The sequence below is a fragment of the Anomaloglossus baeobatrachus genome, chromosome 3, assembly GCF_048569485.1.
Source record: "Anomaloglossus baeobatrachus isolate aAnoBae1 chromosome 3, aAnoBae1.hap1, whole genome shotgun sequence".
Taxonomy (NCBI): Eukaryota; Metazoa; Chordata; class Amphibia; order Anura; family Aromobatidae; genus Anomaloglossus; species Anomaloglossus baeobatrachus.
Window position 1 is genome coordinate 214,356,679 of NC_134355.1, and position 22,305 is coordinate 214,378,983.

General features: G+C 42.7%; 1 protein-coding gene across 3 annotated transcripts in view; it reads right to left on the bottom strand.

The window, feature by feature from the left end:
* CCSAP (centriole, cilia and spindle associated protein) overlaps positions 1 to 22,305 on the bottom strand; it is a 157,582-nt gene that overhangs the window by 12,692 nt on the left and 122,585 nt on the right. For all 3 annotated transcript variants that reach the window (XM_075339716.1, XM_075339714.1, XM_075339715.1), the window contains one exon: positions 19,871 to 20,115. In XM_075339716.1, coding sequence (XP_075195831.1) covers positions 19,871 to 20,115 — 245 coding nt within the window. The remainder of the gene's footprint in view (positions 1 to 19,870; positions 20,116 to 22,305) is intronic.

The following is a 22,305-nucleotide window of genomic DNA, read 5'->3' on the forward strand; positions in this document are numbered from 1 at the left end:
CAAACGCTCTCCATCCAACCTCACTCAGCTCCAGCTGTTTGCAAAGGAAGAATGGGCAAGAATTTCAGTCCCTCGATGTGCAAAACTGATAGAGACATACCCCAAACGACTTGCAGCTGTAATCACAGCAAAATGTGGCGCTACAAAGTATTAACTTAAAGGGGCCGAATAATATTGCACGCCCCACTTTTCAGTTTATTATTTTTTATAAAAGTTTAAAATAAGCAATAAATTTCATTCAACTTCACAATTGTGTCCCACTTGTTGTTGATTCTTCACCATAAAGTTTAAATTTTGTATCTTTATGTTTGAAGCCATAATGTGAAATGTGGGAAAAGGATGAAAAATTCAAGGGGGCTGAATATTTTTGCAAGGCACTGTATAAATGAGCTGTTTGATGCTATGGGCTGGATACTCATCTGTATGAGAATCTGCCTCCAGAGCTTATTTTCAATAAAAGAGTCCATTATCAGTGTGAGACATGTAACTAACACAGAACAATAAAACTGAACTTCTTACAAGCATACAGTCATATGAAAAAGTTTGGGCACCCCTTTTAATGTTAACCTTTTTTCTTTATAACAATTTTGGTTTTTGCAACAGCTATTTCAGTTTCATATATCTAATAACTGATGGAATAAGTAATATTTCTATATTGAAATGAGGTTTATTGTACTAACAGAAAATGTGCAATCCGCATTTAAACAAAATTTGACCGGTGCAAAAGTATGGGCACCTCAACATAAAAGTGACATTAATATTTTGTAGATCCTCCTTTTGCAAAAATAACAGCCTCTAGTCGCTTCCTGTAGCTTTTAATGAGTTCCTGGATCCTGGATGAAGGTATATTTGACCATTCCTGTTTACAAAACAATTCTAGGTCAGTTAAGTTTGATGGTCGCCGAGCATGGACAGGATGCTTCAAATCATCATGTTATTCAGGTCTGGGGACTGGGATGGCCATTCAAGAACATTGTAATTGTTCCTCTGCATGAATGCCTGAGTAAATTTGGAGCGGTGTTTTGGATCATTGTCTTGCTGAAATATCCATCCCCTGCGTAACTTCAACTTCGTCACTGATTCTTGCACATTATTGTCAAGAATCTGCTGATACTGAGTTGAATCCATGCGACCCTCAACTTTAACAAGATTCCCGGTGCCGGCATTGGCCACACAGCCCCAAAGCATGATGGAACCTCCACCAAATTTTACAGTGGGTAGCAAGTGCTTTTCTTGGACTGCCGTGTTTTTTTGCCTCCATGCATAACGCCTTTTTGTATGACCAAACAACTCAATCTTTGTTTCATCAGTCCACAGGACCTTCTTCCAAAATGTAACTGGCTTGTCCAAATGTGCTTTTGCATACCTCAGGCGACTCTGTTTGTGGCGTGCTTGCAGAAACGGCTTCTTTCGCATCACTCTCCCATACAGCTTCTCCTTGTGCAACGTGTGCTGTATTGTTGACCGATGCACATTGACACCATCTGCAGCAAGATGATGCTGCAGGTCTTTGGAGGTGGTCTGTGGAATGTCCTTGACTGTTCTCACCATTCTTCTTCTCTGCCTTTCTGATATTTTTCTTGGCCTGCCACTTCTGGACTTAACAAGAACTGTACCTGTGTTCTTCCATTTCCTTACTATGTTCCTCACAGTGGAAACTGACAGTTTAAATCTCTGAGACAACTTTTTGTATCCTGCCCCTGAACAACTATGTTGAATAATCTTTGTTTTCAGATCATTTGAGAGTTGTTTTGAGAAGCACATGATGCCACTCTTCATAGGAGATTCAAATAGGAGAAGAACTTGCAAGTGGCCACCTTAAATACCTTTTCTCATGATTGGATACACCTGCCTATGAAGTTCAAAGCTCAATGAGGTTACAAAACCAATTTAGTGCTTTAGTAAGTCAGTAAAAAGTAGTTAAGAGTGTTCAAATCAAGAAATTGGGACTTCCGGATCCGGTCCTGGCTGAGGAGGCAGCATAGAGGGGAAGCTCCCGAGACCCCTCTGAGAAACCGACGATAAACAGCATACCCGGGCAAGTGAGCGAGCAGAGAGCAGCACATCTGGTAGCAGGAAGCACACAGCTATGGAGCGGTACTTACTGAGGAGTGCTGGTGGTGGTGAGGGGACCTGGAGGAGTGGAGATCCTGACTGCCGGCGTGGAGAAGAGGAGACTGTCATGGCGCCGACGAGCCTGATGGAGGAGGAGCCAGAGTTCCCAGTGCAAGATGTGGTAATGGAAGGCAGGAGAGGGAGAAGTGAAGGAGATGAGAGCGGGGGGTCGGGGGAGGATGGAGCAGGAGACAAATCGCTGCAGGGGATTGAAGAGGGAGAAACACAATGGATAGAGGAAGGGGACATGGAGGAACGAGAGAGAGAGGAGGAGGAGTGCAGCAAGCAAAGAGTGCACAGAGACGCAGGAGACCGGACTGATCACTTAGACACGCAGTATAAGGTGTCTAATCATGATCAACGCCAGCAGAAGCTGCATGTCAGAAACAGTAACACTCCTTCTAAAGTAAACAAGAAACAGCCGGCCACACCATTATCTAAATACTGTAAACAAATGGGGGAGGGTGGAAAATCCCCAGCTCAGAATAAGAGAACTAAAAAACCAGCACCACCTGCAGGCCAAGACAAGCATGCACAAGAACTCAATGTTTATTATAAAAAATTGGCTGCCGAAGTGACATCACATCTGTCAAAAGAGATTAAAGTGGCCATTGAAACAGCCATACAAACATCCCTAGCAGCTATGCAAAAGCAGATTAGTGGACATGCATATAGACTGGCAGAAACAGAGCAGAGAATATCTGACTCAGAGGAGAAAATAATGGCTATGCAAGAGCAAATAGCAGCTCTAGTGAAATCTAACGATTATTTGAGAGATAAAGCGGAAGATTTGGAGAACCGATCGAGGCGAAATAATTTGCGCATTGTGGGGCTGCCAGAATCGGTATCTTTGGGACAGCTGGATAACATATGTGAACAGGAGTTACCTCAGGCCGTGGGCATTAAGGCTAAATTCAGAGTGGAAAGAGCGCACAGAGTGGGACCACTAAGACAACAAGAAGCGAATAGGGGAGAGGATCCAAACCCAAACAAGAAAGCCCCGCTGAGAGCTAGACAAGTGATAGTCAAATATCTTGATTATAAACATAAAGAGGAAATACTGAGGGCCTTTAGAGACAGACAGCGACCATTGCATTACCAAGGCAACAGACTGCTAATTTTCGGCGATTATTCAGCAGAAGTCTCCAGAAAGAGAAAAGAATTCAGCAAAGTATGTTCATTCCTGTATAACAAAAAAGTCAAGTGCCAACTGCTATACCCTGCCACACTGAAATTCAGAAATCTTAATGGCTCGTTTGCATATTACAAAGACTTTAAAGAAGCAGAGCGTACTCTCATGGCAGAACAGGATAAGAATCGGGCTGACGGACAAAAAAGAGGAAATAATGGAGAAGGGACCAGCAGAGGAGGATCTCCAAGAGGCCCAGGGAAAGACCCGAGAAGCTTTGAGGAGCAATCGCGGTTGGAGAGTAGAGAGCAAAGGAGATTGAGCCCAATACAACAAAATAATCCTCGCTCGGAACACAGAGACTAACTGTTGGAAATAGTTCATGATAACTGAACTGAACTAGATATTGCTGGTCCTGTTCTCGCACTCTCTCGCTCTCTTGATTTCATTCTCTCATGTTCAGTTTCGCTTTCACGCTTGCTTTCAGTTTCACTTTCAGTCTTACTCCTAACGTTCAGTCTCACACTCTCTCTCAGTCCCACACTTTTTTTTTTTTTTCTTTCCCCCCTCACATATTCAGTCTCATTTTCAGTTTCACGCTTACTTTCAGTTTCACACTCACTCTCATACTCAGTTTCATTTTCAGTCTCACGCTCACTTTCAGTACCACACGCGCTCTGTCTCACTCTTTTTCTCTCGCATATTCAGTCTCACGCTTACTTTCAGTTTCACTTCCAGATTCACTTTTATTCTTACTTTCACTCGCCTTTGTCCAGGAACGACTTCCAGGCGTAAATGAAGTGGATCTGTCTGCTCTGAGTGCTGGGACGGCCACCAGAAAATAGAGCTAAGTTGGACTTGAAGTTCTTATAGAGGTTTTGTCATACTGTACTATTTTTGACATATTATTTAAGGCTCGTTCATGTGACTCATGTGAATCCGGGCTAGAACGTATACTCTAAGGGGGGTGACTAGGGAGCGCAACAGTTTGGCTAGGAAAAGGGGAAGTCATCAGCATGGCGAAAAGAGCCAAAAATTTCCCAGAAGGGAAAACTTGTTCTACAGTTACTTGTTTATTGTTATATTTATTATACCTACAAGGTGGGGAAAAGATATGTCAAGCCTGGGGGGCAAATTCTATACCTGGTAATAATTGTCTCGTCTCTTGTGAGTTCAAGGCCCACAGGGGAGGAAGTAGTAAGAGCAAAATACAAAGGCAAATATGGTACAAATAACTACATGGAATGTGAAAGGCTTGAGATCTCCTAACAAACGAGCAATGATACTAAGACATCTGAAAAGACTAAAAACAGATATTGCATTATTACAGGAAACGCATTTGAGGAAGGAGGACTTTTTCCACCACATGAAGAAATACTGGGTGGGTACTGTATATGGGACAGAGGCACAAGGTAGGAAAGCGGGGACAATGATTCTAATACATAAACAGCTCAGCCATGAAGTAGTGACACACGAGGCAGACGACCAGGGACGGTGGCAACATTTAACAATCATTAGCCCAGCGGGTAAATTAAGGATCTATAATGTTTACGGTCCAAACTCCCAACAGAGCATATTTCATGATGGCATAAAGGCCAACATACTAGCAGATGGGGAGACCAACATCATAGTAGGAGGTGATTTTAACACAGTTCCAGACTCAGCTGAAGACAGGAGGAGGGGGAAGGAGAGGACAGAGGATGTGGACAGAAGGCCGGAGCATAGGGATGTGACATTAGAAGACGTGGGTTTGAAGGACATCTGGAGATTAGCTCACCCGCATGATAGAGAATATACACACTTCTCGCATCCTCATGATAGCTGGTCGCGTATTGATCAATTTTGGATTTCTCAAGGCCTAGTTTATGGGGCACAAGAATGTGTGATAGAAAACATGGTGATATCTGATCATAGTCCGGTGAGATTGGGTATCTGAGAGAAGTTCAAGAGAGGTACAGATATCATATGGAGATTTCCATCGTTTCTTCTCAGACAAGATAATTTCCACAGGGTATTACGAGAGTGGTGGGGAGAATTCACAGAGGAAAACAAGGAACACAAAGGGAACCCAGTGCTGTACTGGGAAACGGCAAAAGCGGTCTTGAGGGGTCGCCTGATTGGATATGCTGCCATGATCAGAAGGAAAACCAATGAGAATTATAATGCACAGAGTGAAGCAGTGCGGGTAGCATACACAAAGTATTTGGCTAATAGATCTCCCACGACGAAAGACAGATGGTTGGAGGCGAAAAGGGGGTTCGATGAATGGGCCAAAAAAAAGGAACAATTATTTTGGTCGCACAGGGAAGCAGAGTTACATAGATTTGGCAACAAGGCGGGGAGGATGCTGGCAAATTTGGCAAGGGGTAGCAGGAAAATGACAGTGATTTCCAAACTAAAAAGAAAGGGGGGGGGGGAGGTGACCACAGATCCTAAGGAAATTAATAAATTGCTGGGACATTTTTATAGAAAACTATATGGGCCAGGAAACAATGACATGACTGACGAGGCAGAGTGGTTAAGACAAGCGCACTTGCCTAGCGTAACAGAGGAAGATCTGAGTGACCTAAATGCAGATATCACAGTTGAGGAGGTGACTAGAACAATCGGGAAGCTTAACACCAACAAGGCACCAGGCCCCGACGGTTTTAACAGCGAGTTTTATAAGGCTATGAGAGATCTGATCTCGCCAGATTTAACTGCTGTATTTAATGCATTTTTGGAAGGAGAGGAAATTCCTAAAAATTCAAACGTAGCATATATCAAATTACTCCCTAAGGGAACTAAAGACCTGGATGATCCCTCTAGTTATAGACCCATATCACTTATAAACCAGGATTTAAAAATAATATCTAAGATTATGGCTAATAGATTGGCCATGATTCTTCCAAGGATCATTACAGAGCGTCAGGTAGGGTTTATTAAAGGGAGAAATGCTGTCACTAATATCCGGAAGACAATACTAGTGGTGGATGCGGTGAGATTGGAACAGATAGAGAGGGGGGCAAGACCCGCTCTAGTTACACTCGACGCAGAAAAAGCGTTTGACAATGTAAATTGGAGCTGGCTGGACAAAGTACTAGAGGCCACAGGGATTGTAGGCAAAATGAGGCTTTACATTAGGAATCTTTACGCTAACTCGGGAGCTAGGATACACAAACCAGGTTTTTTATCAGACGTGTTCCCTTTGATGAAGGAAACAAGACAAGGCTGCCCGCTATCTCCCCTTCTATTCAACTTGGCCATTGAACCATTGTCAAGAATACTGCAGGGCCCCAATAGTTTTAAAGGGATTAAGGTAAGGGGAACTGAAATAAAGACAGCACTTTTTGCCGATGATGTCATACTATATATGGGGGACCCTAACGTGGATTTGCCACAGACTCTAGCCCTAATTGAAAAATTTGGATTAGTCTCAGGATTCAAATTGAATAAAAAAAAGTGTGATATCCTGTTCCTAAAAGGGGGGAATGCAAGAGATGGTTGTATATGTGGCATTCCTATAGCACAGACATCACTTAAATATCTGGGAATTCATATAGGAAGAACGGTGGAATCAATTTACGAGATGAATTATGGCCCACTAATTAGGAAAATTATAGCACAACTAAAGGGTTGGAAGGGTCTGCCTCTACCACTACTGGCAAGGTGCCACCTGATAAAAATGATGAGCTTTCCTAGACTGTTGTACCCATTCCAGACGATCCCGATATTGCTAAAACTGAGGGACGTAAATAGGCTCAACTCAGCGTATGCGGATTTTATATGGCGGGGAAGGAAACCTAGAATAAAGTTACGAACATTGATGAAGTCAACGGAGGAAGGAGGTCTTAGTTTCCCGAATGTTCGGGGTTATAACCTGGTGTGTATAATGAGACATGTGTTTGATTGGATGAGAGGAACGAGCAGGCACTCAGACTATGGCATGGAAGCCAAGTATGCATCACCGTGGGATTTGGCGTCCATTTTACACTCCCCATTGTCCAGGGCGGATGGGCATATAAGGAACTCAATCTTATTCCGAGACACTATGCTAACATGGAAACTGGTAAGAAAGAAATTGGGACTGTCATGGAAAGTATCTAAGTACTTAAATCCCTGGGCATCTCCGAACTTTCCCATGGGACGGGAAAATAAGCTATTTACTAGATGGAAAGAGAAGGGCGTCGAGAGAATGAAGGATGTCATGAATGTGGAGCAGAGAAGGTGGCTGACAGGACGGGAAGTGCTTGACAAGTATGAACTTAATAGCTCACATATCATCCAGTATGAACAACTGAAGCATGGAGTATTTGTAGATTTGGGGTAGCTTGGAAAGGAATTGAATAAGAGTTTGATTGATGAGCTTATGGAAAGTGATGTAGCAAGTGTAAATGTTTCCAAAATTTACCGAACATTTCGGGGAATGCTTATATCTGGGGAGGATAGCCGTACTCAGCGTGGGGGAAACAATTGAAAGGGCAGGAAGTTGTAGGGGATATATTGAAGGGATGGGTACAGATGCGGAAACATGTTACCAATGAGAGATGGAGAGACACCCAATTTAGAATTTTACACAGGGCTATTATGGGCTTCAACATTCCGGGAAGAGATATGCGGTGTCCTAAATGTCAAAGAGAAAAAACAGATATACTACATGGACTATGGGAGTGTAAGGAAATTCAAAGGTTTTGGAATCAAGTTAGATTATTTGTCCAGGCAACATGGGGAATTTCTGGATATCTAGAGCTAATGGTGTGGATTTTTCATTCCTTTGAGGGAGGAGTAAGAGGGGGATCGGACATGCCGGGAAAGAAGAAATATACAATAGTACATGACATAGCCATGATAGCCAAACGGTCCATCTTAAAGCATTGGATACAAGGGGAGGGACCATCCATAAAAGAGGTCATCGGTGAATTACATAATTTATTGAGGCTGGAGAAAGTGGAAGCGGAAAAGGACAAAGACAGGTTGACACCCAAGTTCTTTGGGAAATGGAGAAATTTCATTGAAAGTCAATTTACTCAGGGAGAAATAGATAATCTGATGACACCTTTTATACAATCGGAATGGTACCTTCTGAATGATAGCCAGGACAAACTGAGTAAATTGAAAATCACGTAGGTGTGGGTTCCGGAGGAAAGGGGAGACGAGACGCTAAGGTAGCAGCAAGACGTGCCAGAAAATTTGGAAGCATTCGGGGTTGACTTAGGGGCTTAATGATTCTAATTGACTTGTATCGCGTCTGTTATTTCTTAGTACTTTTGCCTTGGTTTAATAGAGACCATATCAATCAGATAAACAGTTTAAAATATCAAGTTGGGGCATTGCACCCTATTATGTCACATATTGTCAGACAAATGTTTTTCCTTGTGTAACCTTGAATATCTTGTTATGTTTATAAAAAATTGGAAAATCAATAAAAAGTTTTGGAAAAAAAAAATCAAGAAATTGATAAGGGTGCCCTTACTTTTGCACCAGTCAAATTTTGTTTAAATGCAGATTGCACATTTTCTGTTAGTACAATAAACCTTATTTCAATCCAGAAATATTACTGAGTCCATCAGTTATTAGATATATGAAACTGAAATAGCTGTTGCAAAAACCCAAATTGTTCTAAAGAAAAAAGGTTAACATTAATAGGGGTGCCCAAACATTTTCATATGACTGTAAATACTGTTTGTTTGTTTTCTGGAAGAGTCCGTACCAAACTACACAATGACAATCTTCTCTTGTTTTTACATTTTTGTGAAGCTGAGTTTTTAAGTGTTTTTTATTGTACAAAAGATTTGATTCTGCATTTAATAAGTAACTATATAAATATAAGTAGGTTATGATAGATCTACCTAAAAATAGAACTGACTCACGGATGAAATTAAATATTTTTTTGTTGGTAAATATTAAAAAATGTAAAAAGAGAGAATGCACACAAAAAGGACAGGGGGTGGAGGGACCGTGAACACCGCATTCACCACTGAGGCGTTTACCTTTATTGTGTATACTGTATGGGTTTACGTTATTGTTAGCATGCTGGGCTCAGGTGCTCTGTAAATTTATTATGAAGCAGTTGCTTCAGTATTCCTGGGGAACTTGCATTTATATAATAGAGCTTTGGTGCCACCACATGGACATATTATATGACAAACTAAACATGTTTACTCTTCCAGCTAGTACTGTAAGGCTACATGTGCACACTGCAGTTTAGTTGTCACAAAAAAACTGCACCAAAAACTGAAATGTAAAAAAACCCAAAAACCACTTGTAATGATGCTCCATTATTTTGGTGCATTTTGGGTGCGTTTTTGTCAAATCTGATTTTGATGAGTTTGTGAAAAATAGTAATGGGCGAACCGATCTATAAAGTCCGCCCCCCCACGGGTTCAAAATGCACCCGAGTGCTGGGCTCGGAACGGAATTCTCAGGGAATTTCGGAGTCCGGATCGGGCACTCGGGAAATAAAAAATAATAAAGTAAAAATAATAAAAAGAGAAAGTTCCATACTTATCGAGTCTCTGGTGCGGCTGTAACCGATGCCACAGAAGCTCATTCTTCTTCTGCTCTCATTTGACTCATGCATATTCACTGCTTTGCACGGCATCTGTGATTGGTTGCAGTAAGACAGCGCCCCCAGCCCATGTGACAGCCTGTCTGTCCAATCACAGACCCAATCTGTGGAATAAAGGGCAAAAGAACACCCACACTCACCACTTTCACCACTTTTTAACACCCAAAACACCCCTGCATGTCCAACATAATCCACACAAGGTCCCAGCTGTGCTACATCTGATTTCACACCGAGCGGCCATAGAAGATTGTCTGAACCTCACAGAGGGTGGTCGACACTGAGTGAGCTGCGTGATGAGCGATGATGTCACTCAGGTTAACCACACCCATAGGTGGAGGTTCCCATGGTCCTTCACCTGTGACTGCAGATAACCTGACCTCAGGGAACCTCAATGAACTCAGGTGAGGTCACTGAAGTCACCTGAGGTCAAGTTACCTGTGGTCACAGGTGGAGGACCGTGGGAACCTCCAGCTGTGGCCACGGCTAACCTGAGTGATGTCACCGCTCATCACACAGCTCATTCAGTCATTCTCTGCCTGACCCCCAAATATAGCAGTGGTGGAATCATCATGGGATCTCGTCTGGATTAAGTCGGACCTGAGTGTTTTTGGAGTTAATAAAGGAGTGAAAGAGGGTGGGTTTTTGTATTTTATAGCAGTAGGTTATTTTTGGCACACCATTGGAAAAAAGATTGAAAGAATGAGTTTTGTGATAGAAGTCCATTTTAATTTTTTCAAGCAAAAAAATGTTTAAACAAAATATTACAGGCATCCAGAGACCAATGTTTCGGCCTTTAGGGCCTTTTCCATGGTTCTTATCTACAAGTGGCATAAAACATTAAGTCAAAAAACAAATGCAAACATAGAATAAATCACATATTGATAAAATGGACTAAATAAGAATATACATCAGCTTGATTAACAGTGGAAACGTGATATAATTTTAAGAAAAATCGAAATATTAGAACCATTAATCAACAAGTAATCTACAAATGCAAATTAACCTGGGGTCTCGGAGTTAAAGTACATAACTTCAGTTTAATAGTAAAATGAACAAGTTAAAAAATTAAAAAACTGTAGGTTCGCAATACCTGGGCAGCCTGTGTGCAGTGTCTTATAGAATCAGAGTAATGGCACTAAGGTGGACTCTGCTACTGGGACTGAGAATAGAAAAACAAAAATTCACAAAGATGCAATCAAGTAATATCCAATGATGTTATAGGTCTGTTGGAGTCAGGAACTATGTAATTACCTTGCTAAAGGTCTAGAGAGCTCTGGATGGAGGTATATAATGTAAAAGTAAGAACAGGACTCATGTAGTATTTTTGGTCCCCTGATGGAAAATATATAAAAATATCTAATACATGCCCCATGGTATAATATGAGATTAATATTTGTGAACATGAGTGTCCAGAGGGTCTCGTCATACCTTTGTTCCAGGGAACTGATCACAACCCCTTATGCCTATATTGCGGTAAACACCGTACTGGAATTTATATGCAGAAAAACGTATTGGGTTGCGGTCATTTTTCTCAACCTAAAAGGCGGTATATTAGGCATTAAAGAGGCGTATCATAATGTACATTATGAGAGAACATTGACTGGGGTAAAACGGGGCACTTACCCTTGTTGGGGTTGCCCACAGTGTTCACATGTCATTAAAGGTAACACTTTTTTTTCACCCACGATCGGGCAGGAAATTTAAAATTAAAAATCTATATACATGTGACTCCACATATGTCATCTACCTCATTAAGTGCCCCTACGGTCTCTGGTATGTTGGTGAAACTACTCATCATATCTGAGACCGCATTAGTCAGCACAAATCCACCATCAGGTGTAAACACACAATGCTACCCACACCAGCTGATCTTAAAGAACATAGCCATAACATATGTAAACTTAAATTTTAAGTTATCGACCATATGCCCGTACTACGGAGAGGGGGAGATAGAATAAAGAGACTAAAGGAGAGGGATATGTATTGGATCCACACCTTGAACACCCTGGAACCCAATGGCATGAACAGGGAATAAGAACTGCAATTTGAAAAAAATCCGGTAAGGAATAAGGGACTAGAGGGGCATTAAGATACCCCAATACTACTTCACTCATATAATGAGCATATATTTGCTACGAAGGGAACCAACAGGAATGGACGTATGGACTTTTTTTTCTGATGCCTTATATAATAATTTTTCTTCTCTTAAAATGTATTTTCCCATGTGTTTATAAATGAGTACAAGGCTATATACGTGATCTCTGAATAATGGATACAGATATTGTGACATACAGAGTCACCACCACAGGTAGTAATATTTATCTGATTTCAATAGCTCTGGTTGCTCTATATGTTTAATATATATGATGTGCACAATTCTTATTAACTCGCATTATATCCTGTTTTATAGGCACTGCCACCTATAAACACTGTCACCCTGTTATTTCTTATAATAACCTGTGTCCCTTATTCTCTATGCCGCAACATTGATAGGACATGTGATCGCCGCCCACGGATCACGTTACACTCTGACACAACTGAAGGCAAATGATCCTCACTGTGAACTCCACTATACCGACATCTCCAGCCCTAGCGCATGAGCAGTGCACACGATCCTCCGCCATGTTTGACTGTAGAGACCGTGTTCTTTTCTTTGAATGCCTCCTTTTTTTGTCCTGTAAACTCTATGTTGATGGCTTTTCCCAAAAAGCTCTACTTTTGTCTCATCTGACCAGAGAACATTCTTCCAAAACATTTTAGGCTTTCTCAGGTAAGTTTTGGCAAACTCCAGCCTGGCTTTTTTATATCTCGGCGTAAGAAGTGGGGTCTTCCTGGGTATCCTACCATACATTCCCTTTTAATTCAGACGCCGACGGATAGTACGGGTTGACACTGTTATACCCTCAGACTGAAGGGCAGCTTGAACTTGTTTGGATGTTAGTCGAGGTTCTTTATCCACCATCCGCACAATCTTGCATTGAAATCTGTCGTCAATTTTTCTTTTCCTTCCACATCTAGGGAGGTTAGCCACAGTGCCATGGGCTTTAAACTTCTTGCTGACACTGCGCACCGTAGACACAGGAACTTTCAGGTCTTTGGAGATGGACTTGTAGCCTTGAGATTGCTCATGCTTCCTCACAATTTGGATTCTAAAGTCCTCAGACAGTTCTTTGGTCTTCTTTCTTTTCTCCATGCTCAATGTGGTGCACACAAGGACACAGGTTGAGTCAACTTTAAGCCATGTCAGCTGGCTGCAAGTGTGATTTAGTTATTGCCAACACCTGTTAGGTGCCACAGGTAAGTTACAGGTGCTGTTAATTACACAAATTAGAGAAGCATCACATGATTTTTCAAACAGTGCCAAAACTTTTGTCCACCCCCTTTTCATGTTTGGTGTGGAATTATATCCAATTTGGCTTTATGATAAATTTGTTTTTGTTTTTTTTCATTGAAGACAAATTAAATGAAGATAATAATACCAAAGAATTTGTGATTGCAATCATTTTCAAGAAGAAACTGAGTATTATCTGACAGAATTGCAGGGGTGCCAATACTTTTGGCCAGAACTGTATATATACAGTACAGACCATAAGTTTGGACACACCTTCTCATTCAAAGAGTTTTCTTTATTTTAATGACTCTGAAAATTGTAGATTCACATTAAAGGCATCAAAACTATGAATTAACACATGTGGAGTGAAATACTTAAAAAAAAAAAGTGTGAAACAACTGAAAACATGTCTTATATTCTAGGTTCTTCAAAGTAGCCACCTTTTGCTTTGATTACTGCTTTGCACATTCTTGGCATTCTCTTGATGAGCTTCAAAAGGTAGTCACCGGAAATGGTCTTCCAACAGTCTTGAAGGAGTTCTCAGAGATGCTTAGCACTTGTTGGCTCTTTTACCTTCACTCTGCGGTCCAGCTCACCCCAAACCATCTCGATTGGGTTCAGGTCTGGTGACTGTGGAGGCCAATTTATCTGGTGTAGCACCCCATCACTCTCCTTCTTAGTCAAATAGCCCTTACACAGCCTGGAGGTGTGTTTGGGGTCATAGTTTTGTTGAATAATAAATGATGGTCCAACTAAACGCAAACCGGATGGAATAGCATGTCGCTGCAAGATGCTGTGGTAGAAATGCTGGTTCAGTATACCTTCAATTTTTAATAAATCCCCAACAGTGTCACCAGCAAATCATCAATACCATATTGGGGCATGCAATGCACTTTCCACAGGGAAAGAATCCCCATCTGGGTCCTTTTGATCCGAACAAATTATTCGCATTATCTCCAATAAAGTAGCTTCTTACCAATTTATCCCTCAGGTTATCGGCTCTTCGGTAAGTGACAGATGGACCTCCCGGTAAGATCTTCTTAAGAATTGATTAGAATTCGGGTCAAAAGGACCCAGATGGGGATTCTTTCCCTGTGGAAAGTGCATTGCATGCCCCAATATGGTGAGAGCATCTGATTTAGTCTCGAGCGATGGAAAGAAAGATTTCCGGATCACTAAACACATTACATGTGAATCTGAAGCAGTGATCTATTATGCAAAATGTCCCTGCAACCTTGTCTACGTTGGATTGACAACAAGAAAACTTAAAGTGAGCATCCGAGAACATGTGTTGGACATTAATAATGCCAGGAAATCTTTTGAAATCGCCACGTTGAAACCATTGCCGAGACATTTTAAAACTCACCATGGATGTGATTCCTCCCTCTTGAAAGTATCAGGGATTGATAGGATTGTGACCAATATGCGGGGTGGAGACGTGAAAAAATGCTTGTCTCAAATGGAGACTCAATGGATCTGGCGCCTTAATATGGTGCGACCATATGGATTAAATGAAGTTTTGAGTTTTGTTCCCTTTCTATGAGGGGTTTCATGGTTTTGGTGAAGTCCCATTCTCCTTTCTTTTAGTGTGTTTTTGATCAGTACTAATATTTTTCCTTTTATATTTTAGTGACCTATATATTCCGTCTGTCTGATGACTTTGACCATTTGGATGTTTTCAGAGGAGGAACCTTGAATCCATAAACATCATACATTTTGAAGTCTTTTGTTTTGTTTATTAGTGATGTGTGTCCTTATTTCATTTCATCTAGTTTTGTTTGTTGTTTTTTTATTGTTTTTTTGTCTTTTTATTAAATATTTTCTTTGCAATATTTATTTCTATACTCTAGACACAATATCTAAGTATCTTTAGACACTTAATTTTTTCGACACATGTAGGTTTAATTATATTAGGTACATGTACACCCATATATATGATTTTTTATATTTGATGGGATATAATAATAATAATTTTAATATTTCTCAAATTTACATTTCTCACATTGTGCTATTTTTAACTTTTGTATATTTTAGACACAATATTTATCTAAGCATCTTTATATACTTATTTTTTTTTACACATGTAGGTTTATTTATACTAAATACATGTACACCCATATACATGAATTTTGATATTTGATGGGATATGATAATTTTAATATTTTTCAAATTCACTTTGCTTACATTGTGCTATTTTTTACTTTTCTCACATTAACTGGATATAATAAAAATTATATCTTCTAAGATTTAAACAAATTGTTTACACATATATATAAAATTTGTTTTAGAATTTATTATTAATATTTACTCTCATCAATTGTGCACGTCACTTTATAGAATTTTTGTTATTATGGTATATATAATTTTTACCATATCAACTGCACTTTATCTCCTTCACGGTTTTTAGCTTGATCACTGATTTATTTAATTTAATATTTGTACATTCAAGCATATATATAGATTTTTTTTATATATTATATTTTTTTATATACATTGTTTCTATATTTATATATATGTGGTGTCCTACCGTGTTTCCCCGAAAGTAAGACAGTGTCTTACATTCTTTTTACCCCCAAAAATGCCACTATGTCTTACTTTCGGGGTATGTCTTATATTGGAAAAAATCCCACAGCAATCGCAGCAAGTCTCCATGCAATGTACCGTATGGGGACTTGCCGCAATTGCGCCCTAAGTGTACCGCAAGTTAAGGAAACTTAACCACCAGCGGCTGCACATGAGGGCACTGAGGCTGCGTGATTTTGTATGTTGTCCATGGTCCTGATGGACCACGGACAACATTACTGCAACATTTCAACATTTCTCGGTAGCCGAGCGTTCAGTTGAGCGCCCGACTGCCGGCATGTGTCAGCTCTCAGCTGAGCGCTAAGCCGCCGGCATGTCAGGGCGCTCAGCTGAGCGCCTGACCGCCGGCATGTGTCAGCTCTCAGCTGAGCGCTCAGCCGCCGGCATGTCAGGGCGTTCAGCTGAGCGCCAGACCGCCGGCATGTGTCAGCTCTCAGCTGAGCGCTAAGCCGCCGGCATGTCAGGGCGCTCAGCTGAGCGCCCGACCGCCGGCATGTGTCAGCTCTCAGCTGAGCGCTCAGCTGCCGGCATGTCAGGGCGTTCAGCTGAGCGCCCGACCGCCGGCATGTGTCAGCTCTCAGCTGAGCGCTCAGCCGCCGGCATGTCAGGGTGTTCAGCTGAGCGCTCGGCCGCCGACATGTGACAGCTCTCAGCTGAGCGCTCTGCCGCCGGCATGTCAGGGCGCTCAGCTGAGCGCTCGGCCGCCGGCATGTCAGGGCGCTCAGCTGAGCGCCAGACCGCCGGCATGTGTCAGCTCTCAGCTGAGCGCTAAGCCGCCGGCATGTCAGGGCGCTCAGCTGAGCGCCCGACCGCCGGCATGTGTCAGCTCTCAGCTGAGCGCTCAGCCGCCGGCATGTCAGTGTGTTCAGCTGAGCGCTCTGCCGCCGGCATGTTAGGGCGCTCAGCTAAGCGCTTTGCCGCCGGCAAATCAGGGCGCTCAGCTGAGAGCTGTCACATGCCGGCGGCATGTCAGGGCGCTCAGCTGAGCGCTCGGCCGCCGGCATGTTAGGGCGCTCAGCTGAGCGCTTTGCCGTCGGCAAGTCAGGGCGCTCAGCTGAGCGCTTTGCCGCCGGCAAGTCAGGGCGCTCAGCTGAGAGCTGTCACATGCCGCCGGCATGTCAGGGCACTCAGCTGAGTGCTCGGCCGCCGGCATGTTAGGGCACTCAGCTGAGCGCTTTGCTGCCGGCAAGTCAGGGCGCTCAGCTGAGCGCTTTGCCGCCGGCAAGTCAGGGCGCTCAGCTGAGAGCTGTCACATGCCGGCGGCATGTCAGGGCTCTCAGCTGAGCGCTCGGCCGCTGTAACTGTACTGTAAAGAAGAAAATAAATAAATAAATAAATTTTTACTACGTCTTACTTTCGGGGTACGTCTTACATTAGCCGACCCCCCAAAACCCCCACTACGTCTTACTATCGGGGGTGTCTTACTATCAGGGAAACACGATATATGTTTTTATGTGTATGTATAATTTATGATATACGAGTATGTATGGTCCATTCATGTATTTTCCGCTTTTAAGTGGTGATCTTTGTAAGCACACATTTATTATTGTTATATATTTGTGATTTGATTGTTCAAATGTAGATACTGTTTTCTTATATACATTATTTATATTTCATTACTGTATAACTTACTTGTGATTATGGATATGGTGTTCCTCAAACCCATGGTTCCACGTCTCTGCTCGTCAGTACCATACTGTTTGACCTCTGAGCTATTGAGCTCATGTGGGCAGGACGTTACCTCGACGCGTGCTAAGGTCCGTGCGGTGGCAGGCGTGCCTCTCTGTGTGACATATTCCGGGTGCGTCATCGGAGGGGTGGGTCTGTCAGGGCTCGGACCAAGGTGTTTTCTTGTGTCCACTTTTCCTTTGATTTTTAATCATTCTTTTATTGTAGTACATTAATAAAGATATCTATTTTATTATGTGAATACAATTGTGGAGTTTTTTTGTGTAGGTTACATAGACGGGGACAGAGACAGACAGACGGGGACAGAGACAGACAGACGGGGACAGAGACAGACACAGAGACAGACGGGGACAGAGACAGACAGACGGGGACAGAAACAGACAGATGGGGACAGAGACAGACAGACGGGGACAGAGACAGACGGGGACAGAGACAGAGACAGACGGGGACAGAGACAGACACAGAGACAGACAGAGACAGACAGACACCCAGAAAGACAGAGACAGACAGACAGATAGCGGTAGACAGGGAAAGAGACAGAGACAGACAGGGTCCGAGACAGACGAGGACAGAGACAGACGGGGACAGAGACAGACGGGGACAGAGACAGACAGATGGGAACAGAGACAGATAGACGGGGACAGAGACAGACAGACGGGGACAGAGACAGAGACGAGGACAGAGACAGACGGAGACAGAGACAGACAGACGGGGACAGAGACAGACGGGGACGGGGTCAGAGGCAGACACAGAGAGACACACACAGACATACACACAGACAGACAGAGACAGACAGACAGTGGTAGACAGGGAAAGAGACAGAGACAGACGGGGTCAGAGACAGATGGGGTCAGAGACAGACAGAGAGAGAGGGTGAAAGACAGAGAGACGCTTAGTTACTATTCCGGGCAATGCCAGGTACTACAGCTAGTCCATACAAGGGGCTGCAAAGTTGTCAAAGTGGCAATACTATACAAAAAGTGCCATGTGCAAGAAGCTAAGGGTAACAATAGGGAGGCTGGACAGATGATATTAGTAGAATATGAATAACTCATAGAATTAACAACAGCCTCCCCAAATAAAGTGCTGGAGTGCAATCATAGCAATTGCATTGCATTTTCATCACCACCGTTGCTATGATTGCACTCCAGCACTTTATTTGGGGAGGCTGTTGTTAATTGTATGAGTTATTCATTTGCTACTAATATCATCTGTCCAGCCTCCCTATTGTTACCCTTAGCTTCTTGCACATGGCACTTTTTGTATAGTATTGCCACTTTGACAACTTTTATGGGTATATTGCAATCCTCTTTTGCTGGCACATAGCACTTTGTTGATGTATGCAGGTGTTGCGCAGGTGACAGTACCCGTTTCAAGCAGCAACCTCCCTTTTCCCGGCATCTAGCCCTTTCATCAATCACATTGCAACTACTGGCTTATGTCCTTTGTCCTCCTTACTTTTCTTTTATCTTTCATGTTTTTCAGATGTATCTTATCATCTGTTGCCTTCTGTCATTTTATGTAATTAAACCTCAAAAAATCATAAGAAATTATATATATAAGAAAATGAAAAAATAAATGACAGTTTTTCACACAAAAAACTTCTTTGTTCTCCTGTTTTTCACATATTTAAGATTATAGTAACGCCGCCAAAACCCACGCCCACCTGCGGATAAACCCCACCCACTTACAAGTGACCAATTGGATTGTTGAAAAGGCGGAGTTTAGCCACAGGTGTGCGGGGTTTCAGCGTCAAAAAGAGCCGTTTAGAGATTTTAGTGGCTCTCACTGGTGATCCAGCTCCTGTCAGTCACAGCAGGGAGCCGGATCTTTGTATCAGATTGTTCACGACCGACACATCACTAGTCTACATCTTATCTCTCTTGTGAAAGCATCGCTGGTAAGGAGCTCTACGTTTGTTGCCTTCTGAAACTCAGGACTGTCACTGTATTTAGGTAGCAGCATCTAACAAGCTAGAATTAATCTGTTTGTACATTTCACATTTCTGTATTAATGTACCCTGTTATATTATGCACATACTGATTGTATATAATTTACTGTTTCTAGTTTCACCAATCCAATACATTTACCTATGTTTAATAAATGCACAGACTTCAAGCAACAGTCTAATTATTGAGCTACGGTGAATAAGGTTTATCTGCCTGTCAAACTATATAAGTCGCAGGACACGTGTAGGGAGGACAGAACAGTTATAGCCACCTTTGCGTATTACAGTACTTGAAAGGTGTCCATATTGCCTAAATAGGTCTTCTTTAGAGAAAAATGGTAGAGCATCCAAGGTAGAATTTAGTTAGAATCTGTTAAAAACAGGGAGGAAAAACTTTTACATTATAAGTGTAGATTATTTATGAGCTGGGGGTGGTCTGTAGCAATGATACAAAGGCAGTCTATCCTTTATATACAATGCCCTACATGCAGCCATTTACCAAAGCATCCAATAACATAAATCTGATACCTCATTTTCCAGTGCTGGGGCACACACGTTGTGGGTTTTCTGACTCCCTGTATCTTTCTTTTTCTCACCAGAAGCATATAGTGCAAAAGGGTGCTGGATTTCTTTTGTCAAACTCATCCTTTGTGGACTTGCATCTGACTTTCGAACGTTCTGTTTGGATGGAAGACTGCGGCTGTGTTGTGCTCTTAAAAGACTTGCAGATTTTTCATTTGATTCTGTATTCTTTTCTCCATCTTGGTTATTCTCTGTTGCAATACAATGTATATCAATCAGCAAAACCACTTCCTAATCAAATGCTATAATGTGTGCACAACTTTATCAAGTTCTATCACTTTCATAACTTAATATTAGGAAAAGCAATTCTAAAGGGGGCTTTACACGCTACGACATCGCTAATGCGAACTCGTTGGGGTCACGGAATTGGTGACGCACATCCGGCCGCATTAGCGATGCCGTTGCGTGTGACACCGATAAGCGATTTTGCATTGTTGCAAAAACGTGCAAAATCGCTCATCGGTGACATGGGGGTCCATTCTCAAAAATCGTTACTGCAGCAGTAACGAGGTTGTTCCTCGTTCCTGCAGCAGCACACATCGCTCCGTGTGACGCCGCAGGAACGAGGAAGCTCTCCTTACCTGCCTCCCGGCCGCTATGCGGAAGGAAGGAGGTGGGCGGGATGTTACGTCCCGCTCAGCTCCGCCCCTCCGCTGCTATTGGGCGGCCGCTCAGTGACGTCGCTGTGACGCTGCACGGACCGCCCCCTTAGAAAGGAAGCGGTTCGCCGGTCACAGCGACGTCGCCAGACAGGTAAGTATGTGTGACGGGTCTGGGCGATGTTGTGCGGCACGGGCAGCGATTTGCCCGTGTCGCGCAACAGATGGGGGCGGGTACCCGCACTAGCGATATCGGGACCGATATCGCAGTGTGTAAAGCCTGCTTAAGAATGCCATAAACATGCATATGTCTACAGGCAAGATACATATACAGTGCCTTGCAAAACTATTCACCCCTTTGGCAGTTTTTGTGTTTTGCTACCTCACAACCTGGAATTATACTGTCTTTTGAGGGATTGAATCAATTAATGTAAAGATCATACCTACAACTGTGAACATTTTGTTTTGTTTTTATTGTGAAGAAAACAACTAGGACAAAATAACTGAAAACTTCAGTGTGCCTAACTATTCATCCCCCTAAATTCAGTATTTTGTAGAGCTTCCATTTGTGGCAATTACAGCTGTAAGTTGCTTTAGATAAGTCTCTGAGTGTTCAACATCTTGCCATTGTGATTTTTGACCATTCCTCAAGGCATAACTGCTCCAGCTCCTTCAAGTTAGATGGTTTCCTGTCGTGAACAGCAATCTTCAAGTCTGACCACAGATTCTCAAACGGATTAAGGTCTGGGCTTTGATTAGGCCACTTCAATACACATTTCCCCTTAAACCACTCGAGAAACTTGCCTGAGGAATGCACTAGATATTTCCCTGATGAAAAAGGCGCGTTGAGCCTTCAAAACACGTTGGAACGCTTTTTGTCCCTACAGGCCTCCGCAGACTCTAAGCTTGTGACGTCACACGCGCTATCAGGTAACCAGGGAAGCCACCGGCCGGGGCTCCTGGATACCTGCATCAGCCCTCGCCGCACGCCACACACACTACCTGCTAGTGGAAACATCCTCCAGAACCTGTTCTGTTCGTCAGCCGCACCACCCACAACAGCCGTCACCTACACGGTGAGCACCCTCTAGTGCAGCGAACTATGTGGTTCAGCCCCGAGGCATCTTTACCAGCTGCAGCACTTAACAGGCTTCACGATGACTGCAATCATCCAGCACCAGAACAGGTACTAGTGCATTCTTTAGGCAAGTTTCTTTCTCTCTTTTTAATATAAATCAGTTCTTGCTGTTTCAGTGGAGGCCGTCACCATTACATAGTGGGTCCCTCCTTACCGTTCACTACTGCACACAGCAAGTGCCTGGGAGTGCTGTAGTTTGCGTTTTATCGTTTTTTTTCTTTGTTGTCTGATATATTCTCACCCGGAATATATCTACTACATGCGGACCCATTTTATTTCTGTTCATTAGACTATTGTGTACTCTGAGAGCATTTCAGCCTAGTAGACTGAGCACCTAGTCTGTTTTTGAGTGCTGGTGTCCTTTACATTTTAAAGCTCCCTTCTCGTTTTTTATAATGCAGCAATCATGTCTTAGATAGAGCTGGTCGAACTCGCAAAAAACTGGGACCGGTGGTTCCCTGCTGAATTTTAAAAAAAAACCTGATCCGCTCCAGTACCCATATAAGTCTATGGGGACCAGAATCCGTAGATTAAAAACGTTGGTGGAAGGGATAGGGGGTAGGAGAGCGCGCAGTGTACTCACTGAGGCTGTGTCATGGCAGCAAGCTGCTTCCGGGTCACGCTTCTCTTCAATTGAATATTCA